Source organism: Platalea leucorodia, assembly GCF_965183815.1.
Source record: "Platalea leucorodia genome assembly, chromosome: 3".
NCBI lineage: Eukaryota > Metazoa > Chordata > Aves > Pelecaniformes > Threskiornithidae > Platalea > Platalea leucorodia.
In genome coordinates this window covers 15,788,316-15,800,465 of record NC_138825.1, presented here as the reverse complement: position 1 = coordinate 15,800,465, position 12,150 = coordinate 15,788,316, and the positions used below count along the sequence as shown (strand labels likewise).

At 45.3% G+C, this 12,150-nt stretch overlaps 1 protein-coding gene across 1 annotated transcript in view; it reads left to right on the top strand.

The window, feature by feature from the left end:
- CST3 (cystatin C) overlaps positions 1-10,835 on the top strand; it is a 57,255-nt gene extending 46,420 nt beyond the window's left edge. Inside the window, exons 3-4 of the mRNA XM_082307138.1 lie at positions 4,109-4,233; positions 7,273-10,835. Of these exons, the coding sequence (XP_082163264.1) occupies positions 4,109-4,233; positions 7,273-7,306 (159 nt within the window). The 3' untranslated portion in view covers positions 7,307-10,835. The remainder of the gene's footprint in view (positions 1-4,108; positions 4,234-7,272) is intronic.
- The last annotated feature ends 1,315 nt before the right edge of the window (positions 10,836-12,150 follow it).

The following is a 12,150-nucleotide window of genomic DNA, read 5'->3' as shown; positions in this document are numbered from 1 at the left end:
GTCACTGCTGAATCGATGCTCAGTAAGGATTTTGGATGTATGCAGATAGGATTTATGTTTACTGTGGTCTACAGGTACTGTCCTGCTAGAAAGCAAATGTTCTCTAACAGTGAAAACCTTCCACAGGAGCCATGTTAAAGCTCTTAACATACCCCATTATAATGTCCAGTCCAGCATGGGGTGAGGTAAGGAAGGATTTTCCAAACACTAGTCCCTGAAACATGTTCCTTCTCCCGCCTGTCTATGGCTGAAGATCAAAGCATAGTGATATCTGTCATGAGAGGACAGGAGTGGAGAAAGATCTGAGCCAGTGAATCAAAGAAGATGGACTGCAAAGATTGGGACTTGGCAGAGTCTCACTCTGACTCGAAAAGCTTTGGCTGTGAGTGGGGACGGAGCCAGGACACCAGCTGTACAGTGTACTCCTGCTGCATGGACACCCATGCTGGCATGCTGGCTGTTGAGCCAAGGAGGTTCGCAGTATGGTGTTTGAGCAAGGCAATAAAACTTCACCAGCTGTCCCACCCCCAGCTTCATCTGCCCTTTGGCCTCAGCCCTTCAGAGCTCCATCAGGCTGAGCTGGTGTCCTGCAGGGATGGTTTGTATCATCAGGGGGCCTGATGCTAAATATCACTTGGATCTATTTCTGAGCTCAAGCCTTTTGATGGAGAGAATCATGGGCTGGACTGAACTGATACTGCTGTAGGTATAACTAGGCTGTGTTTTTACAATGTTTTTATATTTGTGGGCTCCATGGGACCCGTAATCCTGCTGCCAGCTGGCCCCTGAGATGATGGTGGAGCAGCAAGGGGTTGTCTCTTCACTGTTGCAGTAAGATGAGCCACGGACAGATCAGGTTTTTAAAAAATATATATAACATAGGGAGCATCCATTCCACTGTTGGGAATCTTATCTGTAAGTGGGTACTCAGTCCTTTTTAGACAAGAGCACTCACCTGAGAGGGCATGAGTGTCCAGTCCTGAATGAGAACTGTCTTCCAACAAAAAGCACACATCCAGAGGAAACCAGGCATGGAGACAATCCCCTTTGGTGCTCATAACCCTGTTTTTGTAGGAACAACTGCTCCCTTATTTGAGTTCTGTTCTCCCTTCTGGAGTCAGTAATATCTTGCAAGGAGGTTGAATGGTTAATTACACCAAGGAGAACAAAACTACACCAAGGAGAACAAATTATCCACTTGAAATGGGATGCTTTTTAGTTTCATGCACACTTTGACTTCATGCATGCTTATGGATACACAGCCACTTCTACAGGTTCCTTGCAGACCCTGAAAGACGACCACTGCTCTTTCACCTCCATATATTTCTCTCTTAGATCTTGGGAGAAGGAAATGTCATGGGCACATGGCAAATTACTGTGCCCAGGGAATTGCTGCACATGGGAATTGCCACGGGAGTTGCTGCACATGCAGTAGGAAACTCCTGCCGCTCTCCTCCTCTTCAGGTGCCCTGGAGGAAGCCCTGGGGTGGTTACAGCCTTTCCCCCCTCTCAGGACTGCTGGCAGCTGCAGCAGCCTGGAGCAGCGGTGCTGCTCCGTGAGTGCATGAGAGGCAGGGCTGTAAGAACGACTGTCGTGCTCTTTGCATGGGTCTTGGCAAAGCAGAGACTGCAAAGAGGGAAGTAAAGCAAACAGTAATCAGCATCATCTGCCTCTTTCTCCTCTATGTGTTACCCAAGATCTAAAACCCATGAACAAATACATAATGAACAAGGAAACATAGTGTGATCCCTAGGAATGCTCTGTTTTGCTTTTCAGAGATAGAAGTTCCGTCAATTGGTTTGCATTGACTACTTTTTTTTTTTTTTTTTCTTAATAACAGCTAAAAATTTTATAAGAGCGGCCAAGGAAGGTGCATATACAGATGTGACCCTTAAGGTTTTTTAATAGTAGTCCTAATACCTGACCAGAATGATTCTGAGCGAATTGCAGCATGTTGGGAATTTGCATTATGCACACAAGATAGCAATGGCCAGCAGTCAATTTTCCTCTGATTAATCAGATTAATGGAGATCCTAAGCACCACAGTAGCTGCTTTATTGTCTGGAAGTGTCTCAGTCGTTTCTACCTGGCATATTCACCTACCATGTTGTAGCCATCAGTGAGACTTCTGATAGCCAGACTCTGACCGATCAGTTGCAGGGCACCCTGCACAAAGTCAGGGTGCATTTTAACAAGTGTCAGGTTTGGGGCCTCTCAGGAGATTAAATTTTCCATGCTGCAGCTTTTGTTTGCTAATCAAACACTATTTTCTGTGAGACAGCTCATATTTTGAGGACAAAGAGCATGGCTGAAATTATTTCCTGCTCTCTTATTTTTCAGAGCTGAGACCTTCCGCTTCCTTCCCCACCTTTCTTGCCCATTTATCAGTGATTTTACACCTCATATTCCCAGCTGGCACCCAGTCTCCCTTTGCCCCTGTCAGGATTGATCCAGACTGCAGGTGGGGTTTCACTTTTCCGCTGAACTGACCCGAGACAAACCAGCTTGCAGTCATTGGGGTGTGAGATGATGAGGTGACCCTATCATTAGGGTCTCTTTGATCCTAATGATATACAGGGACTGGGCTGTAACCATTTTCTGTGTCACTGTCCGAAGGTGTATATGCCGTGCTTGTGATAGCTTTGATCGGCACACCAGGAGCATGGGGAAACTGTGTGATGCCCAACTTGACATCCCAACCTTTGTGCCTTGAGGCCTTAAGCTGATGGGTTGGCAGGTCAGAGGGAGGTGGTGGAGATGTAGATAGCCACACAAACAAGCAGAGTGACTACTGCTTCACCCCTCCCTCCCTTCTCTGAAATCATCAGAGCATGCAGCTGTTAAGCATAAAAATTTTGATTTTGCTCTATTTCTATGCGGTATTTCAAGCGTGATGAGCCATATGGACAGATGGATAGAAATTAGGATTGTCCCACCGATTCTGACATGCTGACACCTGCCAGATGTGGATGTGGTCCAGCACAACTAAAATCACAGCTCTTCACATCCGATTTGAATTCGTCTCTCTCTTTTGCAAAAGCACAGTCCTCATCTGGGATGTCTGGGGGGAATTAGCAAACAAACAAATTGTTCCCTGCTGCCTCTTTCTGAGGAGCCTGCAAGCCCCAGGAAAGTGATAAAATACTGCAACTGAATCAGTGACACTACAGCATTTGAAAAGCAGAGCTCCCAGGGTTTGCACAGTGTTTCCTCACTCATTACTGCTGGATTGTAATAACTAGACAATGCCCAGTCACCTGGGAATGCCAACCCAATGCAGACTGGTTAGGCACAGAGGATTGCATTTCTGCTGAAGCAGTCAGAGCGTGTAGTGAGGGCAAGAGGCATGTATGTGCTCCAGGAGGAGACAGACTGATCCAGTGCAAAGCTTGCCAAAGTTACCCCTTCCCAATTTTTGATGAAGTTGGATGAAGCAGGGTGAGCATGTAGAGGATCGAACTTGTCCTCTGGTTGCAGTGAGCTTGAACTTAAAAACTGACTTAATGACTTTGTGCAACCACGGCCTAGTACTTTCTGAAGTCCAATGCCTATCATAAGTTGTGGCAACAGCTTGGAGGGACATGGTGCAGACAGAGCCTACCAGGTGGAGGAACAGCCTGGCTGTTTTATCACAAGCTGGCAAGCCCTGCTGAGGGCCAACGTGTGTTAGCCAGGCATGAGTGCAGAGATAGGCTAACATGGCTGATTAGCAACCAGACCAGAGCAGGAAAGTCCAAGCCACCCTGCCTGTGTTTCCAGGCTAGGTTTTGTCTCAGTTCTCTGCTCTGCACCCTGCCTGCTGGTGTAGTCATGCTGACAGCATCTGCCTAGAGCTGGCATCTCCTTGCCTTCATGCAGCTGATTGTGGAGACCAGGCTTTGGGCAGGTCCATCCTCTACAGGTCAAGGAATCACTCTGCAGCTCTGCCATCATGCTATGAAGAAGAAACCCTCTTTCTTGCTCTGCTTTTTCACAGTCTGGTTTCCAGGCACGTCAGTGAGATGTTGCTGGGCTCAAGTCTGGAGTTACCTCCTTGCCCCTCTTGGATGTAAACATGCCTGAAATTTCATTCACCTTTCTTCTCTCTTCTCTTCTCACCCAACTTAGGAGCTTATTGTGCCTCCACAGCCAGTGCTGGCAGCAAGCAGGGCAAAGAGACCTGGGAGCAGCTGGTCTGTGGGATGCAGGGCGCTGCTGAAGGAGGGAGACCGCTTCCCAGGGAGAGGCACAAGGTACGTTCCCACTCCCACTCCCATCACACGCTCAGCAGTATCAAAATGTGTTGCAAACAGTCTGTCTCTCTGAAGTGCATCTCCTGTCACGGCCACTGTTTCAGAAGTCCTGATGACAGAGAATGGAAGTCCGTAGCATCTCTTTCTGACTAATGCCAGAAATCTCTGCTTTTTCATTGAAAAGCCCTGCAGCTCCTATCCACTCTGCTGAAGGTGTGCGACTGGCTGGACTAGGTCCAGCACAATGGGAAGAAAAAAACCTGCTTCACCATGTCAACAGTTCTCCTTGCAGAAGTGCCTTACACTGGCACCACTTTAGGGAAATGTACAGCCAGACTCGAGAAAGAAAGCTACAGTTTACTGTGGAGATGATCCCAGATATTTTCTGAGAAAATTAAGAGTTGCAAAAAAAAGTGCTTTCTCATATGGACCTCGCTCATGCTGGATACATGAAGTCTATGTTTAAGCACTGAGATCCAGCTGGACTCCATAAATGAACAGACAGGAGGTGCACAAGGGCTTTGCTTTCTCAGGATGGTGGCTTTATTAGTGTCAGCACTAGCTTTACAGGTGGTTAGAACTGGAGCCAGACTGCAGGAGGGATCAGTTCAGAGGAGATAATATAAAAGTAATGCATAAACTGAGAGGGGGACTATTGCCCAATAAATCTCGCAATACAAGAACTGGACAGGCGAGAGGGGAAAACTAACAGGAGATCAGCTTAAAACTAATAAAAGAGAATACTTTTTTTACACAGCAGGTAGCAAACATTGAAATTTGTTGTACCAACAGGTTCAAAAAGGGATGGACAACAGGTCCGTTAATAGGTGCTGAAGGGAACAGGCAAGACTCTTTCTTCAAGCATCCCCAGGCACAGGCTGGGAAAGTACTGGCAATGGATCACAGGAAGGCCAGACATGCATGGTCTCCTGTTTTCAGTGCCGGAGACAGTACCAGGCTGGCTGGACCACTGGTCTTGCCCCGAAGGACAGCTCTTACATATGCCAGACACTGCACAAACGTGACCCAAGTGATGCCTGCAGCATCTTGATACAGACAGCACATGCTAAAGGATCAGTTCATATTTACCAGCCTGGAATTTTTACTGAGCTTATTCAACCCCTGAATTAGCAGCAAAACACCCAGTCCCCATTTCATAGGGTCTTTATCAAGCTGTCTCCCCCACACCTGTCCAGAAAACTAGGAAGTTTATTGACACTTATTGCACTCAAGCAAAATTAATTGTAAAAATTGGATTAAACAAATCAGGTTTAATTGTGGGTAGAGGGAAGAGAAATTCAATCATATGCACTGGGAACCACAAACAACCTCCCCAGCAGTGAAATCTTCTCTTATTCAAAGTCACCATGGCTGGGTCTGAGTAGCAAACCTTAGAAAACAAGCGGGCATCCAGGCTGCTGTGTTTCTCCAAGTGCAGAAGCTGCCAGCGCTGAGGGACGTACGAACATCAACCCTCTGCAAACATGATGAAAGGGCAAGCAAAGCCCCAGGGTGAGAAAGGGTTCCTTTGTGGCTGCTTTTGCAGGAAAATGAGCCGTTTAAGGCTGCAACATCCTTTGCAAAAGTGAAATGCTGCTGTAGCTGTGATTGTCTGAAGTGAAGCTATTTCTCTGCCTTCTGTTTGCTTTGCCTGGCAATTGTTAGGCAGTAACTGGAAATGAGGAAGAGAACGCTTTTCTCTCTTAAAAACAAATCAATTTGTGTTTTTGCAGCTATGAAAGCAAGTAATTTTCCTCAGAAGCTTATGTTCTCTTGAACAGCAAGTTAAACTCCTGCACAGCCTGGCAAACACGACTTTCTCCAAGCTCAGTCTCTTGCTTTCAAACTCTCTGCTTTTCCCCAAATTGAAAAGGTGCTGTTGCAAAACTTCCCCTCTTTCTGTGCGCTGTACATACTGGGCTCTGGCTTTGTGTCAAAGTCCAGCTGTTTGCCATCATCATACAGAGTTGAAAAATACTCTTCTAGTCCCTCCTCATTCCCTAGTTATTAGACAGCACAGTGGATGCTTCATTAACAAAGCTGTCCAGATATTTGGCTTTGTGGGGCATGTTGATTAATTGGACTTCCATTTAACTTCACTTTCAGGATTGCCTGCATGGCCACTACAGTTGTGGGGAAAGTGATATGCGCACTCAGCTGAAATTTCTCCCTGACCTCTTAAACCAGTGCTGCAGGGGGAGAGAGGGGAGGAAGTGTACTGGTTGCCATAGTAATAAGCCAGTCTGCAAAAAACAGGCATTTTGTCTGCTTTGTGAAAAACATTTCACCCACCAGACACCTCTGAGCAAGGTGGGCATTACAGGGAAGTGTTTAAAATCACTGTTTCTTGTGCCCTCTCTGGGCTCATCAGCTAGAGTGATGGGAACACTTCAGGCTCAATTCAGGAAAGGGAATTCTTAAACAAGCACAGGCTTCATTTAAGCATGTGCCTAAATGCCCTACAAATTTGGACCTTCATAACAATTTCTTCTCACTTGGGTCCCTACAACTATTCAGGAGTGGTAAACTCCAGGCTTCTCATCTGTATTCATAATTAAGATTTTTTTTTTCCCCTGCTTGGGAAGTGAGGGGAAGGAAGCAGAATGTGAAAACAGTGCAAGGCAGTTTCTCTGCTGGTGTCTCTCTGAGATGCTCCAGAAGAAAACAGTTCTTTGACACCAATTAACTCTAGCAGAGGATCTGCTGATTTTGAGTAGAACATAAAATCTCATTGAGATAGAAAAAACTCTTTTATGCCTGCCTCAGTCCTCAACAATTTATCAAATTCTGGGCCTGGACTCCTGCCAGGTCTTTTCAGAAATAATGAAATGATTATTCTTAGCTCCAAGCTAGGGAGACTTTCTACTGCAAAAAAAAAAAAAAAAAAAAAAGCAAAACGTATCCTGCATTTGTTACAATTTTACCCCTCATTTTCATTAACGACTTATTCCTGGTCTGGCCTGGCAAATATATTTATGATTGTACAGTTCATCATTGAATTTTTTTTCACCTTGTATTTCTTTTTCTTCACTCTTGCAGGGCTGAAAACTGGATGATGATGAAGGGAAAATGACTTGAAGGCAAGCCAAGGAGGAACAGAGGAACAAGGAAAGCATGGTGGAGAAGGAGAGACCCACCAGAGCAGGGAACACCGAGGAGAAAGTAAAGAAGTGGCTGACTTATGACCACCTGGTGAGAAGACAGATGGAAGATGGTCTGGGAAGCTTTTGGAGGAGTGTCCTGCGGATTATAAACGAAGTAGAGGGAGACAGGGGAACTGGGCAGAAAGCGAAGGCAACAGAAGCCAGCGGGGCTTCCTGGAGTGAAGCTCTGCCACAATTTTGCAGCTGGAACTTTTTTCCCCTAGGGTGAAAAGTAAATTCATCAATGCCACCACACTTGGTAAACTCCTCTTGGTTCTGCCAAGTTAATCACATCAGAAGCAAAACAACTAAGATAAGAAGAAAATATTCCACTTGGTATTTTGAAATGAAACATTCATTCCAAACATCTTTCCTCGGGCAGTCCCTGCCCTTGTTTATAAGAAATGAGAAAAATGATTGTGCAAAACAAAACGCCTGTTCCCCACTGCTTCAGTGTTTCACTGAACTTAGCGAAACATTTTGGTATTTGTTGGAAATATTAAGACTCTTCTGGTTAGGCGGGAGTCTGAATACTCTTCTTAATTTTGGGGTAGGCATTGCCAGCAATGCAAGTGATGTTAAGGCCCTTGGTTATGTGCGTTGCTCTGGAAATCCCCCTCTAATCTGAGGCTGGGCCTAAGAGCAAAACTTCTGGGGTGGGGCTTTGGGGGCTGGTAGTGTCCTGGATAAAATGCAGTACACGTGGGTGTGAAATGGTGTTGGGTGAATGAAGGGAAGGAAAATCCTCTGAGGGTGGTCGAGCACAAGACGCTTCAGGCTCTGGAGGCCAGGAGAGGTTTGTGGGAAGTATTGCTGCATGTTTGTCCTATTTTTATACTTTTCCTGAGTCATCTGTATTCCCAGTGTCAGAGATGGTACTGGATCAGAGGCACTTTTGGGATGACTGTGAGGTCACTCTTTCCTTTCTTTTTTTAAACTTTTATGAAGACAGAGAAAACAGGTTCCCCCTAGCTCTTAACGGCTGGGGAGAAGGTGGGGAATAACAAGAGATCCAGGTAGGGTTCCTACTAGTATTTTTTCATGCACACACACTGTCCTGCCTTGAGCATCTTTCCAGTGAAGGCATTAAACCAATTTATGGGGCGAGTGAGACGAGTGAGAATATGAGAATGGTGCAATTAGAGTTAATTAAATGTGCTGAAGTAATGAGTCTGGATTTCCAACATCCACATAAGCACACCAAGGATGAAATGAAGAGGGGGAAATCCTGAAGGTCTTGTGTGTGATATGAAGTTTTGAGAGGCATCATTAAGACACGCTGACTACTGAGGCTTTTCAGACAGAATGGATTTAATATGTAATACAAGCAAGCGAAGCACTGAATAATTTAGACTGGAAGGGACCTCGGAGGACTCTGGTCTTCTCCCCCTGCTCAAAGCAAGGCCAGGAGGAGCAGGTTGCTTATGGCTGTACCTGGTCAAGTTTTGAATATTTCCAAGGATGGAGTTTTCTCACATCTCTGAACCTCTGTTTTCATGTTTGACCACTGACTTGATGAAAAAAAAGAAAAAAAAGATGAAAAAAACAAAAGAAGAACATGAGATACAAACAAGATTTTGGTTCTGTCGTGTGAAGTGGTTGGCACTGAGGACCTCAAGTCCTTGAGAGAATGAGGTCCCCTGTATCACCATGAGCTGCATTCCTGGAACACGTCTTCCTGTCCAGTTTTGTATGAAAGACATCTGTCTTGCAGGCTCCAAAGCCACTCTGCAATGTGACCCAAAGCTTGGCGAGAGGAACAGCTGGGGGATTTTTTCAAATGTGGACTCCTGCTTTGGATTATAATCCCTGTGTGCATGTTCAACTTTGGCTGTACCATCTCCTCTCAGGGAGTGTTACAACACGTGCTTTATAGTTGAGCAAATTCCTGAGTGCTTTTTAGGGCTGGGCCTGCAGGGGCTTGTAAATCTTAGCTGGGACTCTCACAAGCCCTTCCCGCTCTGCACTTGCTTTGTTCCCACGGCGGCCATGACAAGGAGACCATGTGAGATAAGCAGTATGAATGGGGAGACTTTGTTCTCCACCTTTCCAAGTGAGCAGCTCCACACAGGAGCATGTTGAATTCAAATGAAGGCATTGAAGGGTGTCTGAAGACTCTTTTTTTTTTTTTTTAATTATTATTTTTATTTCTCTGGCATCATTGTTTCTCTTGGGAAGAGCAAGCCTCTGTGTGAGATTACATTTGCTGATCTTGTTGAAGGATATTTTAATAACGTTTCAAAATAAACAAAAAAAGAACTGAAAGGACAGAAGGAGAACTCCCCAGACAGCCCACTGTTTTGCCCTTTCGAATCTGTCTAGACTACATTTTTACCATCCTAAGCACTGAGTTTCCAGAGGAAAGTGCCTCCATTGCAGCAGAGACTGGAGGTGGTCTGGGTTCCCTTGGGGCGCAAGGAGATCCCCCCAGCTGTGCATAACTCTGGTCCTGTTCACCTGGTGAGAGATATTCCCTGGAATCAGACTATTTTGGGGGATTTGTTCTTGTTTTTCTAGGTGCAGGGACCAAGGAAGCTGGGAAGCTGAGCCAGCTTGTAGCAAGCAAGTGCATATCATGGGGAGCATGATGGAGTTTGCACTGATCACATTGTAGGAACTAGTATGTTTTCTTTCAAGAGCCTCTGTGTCCTGGGCCAGGGCAGCATCCCTTGTGTCTTTGGACTTTGAAGAAGCCCACAGTGGGGACCCCAAGGTCTGATCGTGTGCCACTCTTCTTCCTGTGCTGTGGCAGCTGAGGCTTGCTTCATGACAGCCGAGTGCAGGAATTTTTATCTTGGCTGTGCAGGTGTGGCAATTAAGGATAGGTTGCTAGGAATGAAGCGCTTTCAGAGAAGCATACACCATTAATCCCATCCTCCCCAGCCTAGAGATAATTCAGCATCTTAGTAAATGAAACAAATGAAATCTATTTACTCACATGGTTTCCTATAGAAGCAAGGATATTGTGGATTTTCTTGGTGGTATCTGTCTCCCTTACTCTTCTCTCTATCACTTTTTTTACTCTTTTAGCTAGTTTCCACCAGATTTAACAGTAGGGGAGAGATCTCAAAGGTTATGGGTTCAAACAGAGTTTTCCCCCCTCAAAGAGATGCCCATGTACCCTCAAAGAGATGGCCACGTAGGGGAGGCATTGCAGGAGTAGTCGTCGGTGAAACAACTGAAATGTGACGCTAAGCCTTATTAGACATCAGAGAATCCTCAGATAAGAGATGAAGGTATTTAGACTCCTATATTAACGGTCATTAGGGTTTTTTTACACCTCTTTATACTTTTGGGGACATACCTCTGCCTCGTGCAGCTGAGAAGAGGTTGGAAATGGAGCACCGGGGGACTCAGTAACTGGATTTTCCTGTGGATTGCTCAGCAGGTGGAAGAGCAGTGGCAAACCACCAAAAACAGTGCATATAGAAAACATTTGAAAATTAATCATCCCATTTCCTGCAAGTGATAAGAAAATTTGCCTTGTCTGCAAGTAATTTGCAGTCATTCATGGCAATTTCTAATATTTAAATACCAAGTAAATTAATTATTTGGCATTATTTTTAGTTAACTGATTTACTGTAATTGCAATGACTAAATAAATCAATTACTTAAGAAAAAAAGCCCCAGACAAACACAGTAAATCAATTACTTACTATTTAATGGGAATTACTTGATGTTACAGAAAACAACAGAGGAACAAATCCTTTTATGACATCAGCAAAATTCAATCACTGTCTGGGGAAAGGGATTTCAGCACAACGTTACATCTTTATTTAACTCACAAGATAATGTAATGAAATAGTGAGAATGCATGGGAGATGCGAGCCCAGCTGAACCACCACACACTGTGAAGTGAGCAGCTGGGACATGGTCTTCTGAACCATCTCAGAAGCAAGAAACACCATATTCAGTGAACAGCACCTGTGGCAGGAAAGCTGTGACAACAGAAGCATTAGTGGATGCCTGGATAAATGCCACCTGTGTCAGAAAAACAAATCTGGTGTTAGAAATCATTAGAGAAGGGTTGAAGAAGGTATTGGAGAACATCATTGTTATGGCTGTGGGTGGGGGTTACTGTTAGCCTACACCTTGGATGTGGTGTTCAGCTCCTCTCTGCTCATCTTGGGAGGCTCTATTAGGAGACACTTCAACAAATGCCAATGGGGATGGTCGGGGTCTGTCATGGTTTCTGTGTGAGCAAACCATGGATGAGCAGGCTAGGACTGTTAGGCCTAGAAATATGATGATAGAGAAAGTTTACGTGTGTGTAAGGGAGGACTGGAAGGGGGTTACACGGAGAGTTACTGAACGCACAAGAAGAATTGTGCCTAGGATATCCCAGCTGAAAACAGCTGGGGGCTGGAGCAGTGCCCAGGGAAGTATCACCAGCCTGGCAGAGCCCCTTGGCCAGGACCAGTGTATCTCCTCCCCATCCTATGCAGCAGTGCAAGAAACAAAGCCTGGTTTCCCACCAGCCTGAGCATCACTGAGGCAATAACCTCAGCAATAACCTCAGCAATAACCTCAGCAATAACCTCCTCTGCTGACAAGAGGCTGGACCTACACTCCACATGTACTGCTTGCCATCAGGAACCCTTGCGCCCACGGACCTGCCTGCAATCACGATAACTGCTGAGCTCTTCCTGGCAATTTCCCCTCAGAGGATGCGCTCAATTTGCATTTCTCTATCCAGCCAGTGACTTTCACACAACTTGGAAGAATTTAATTATCTTCCGGAGCTCAAATTATGTCTGATGAGCTTTAAATTAGG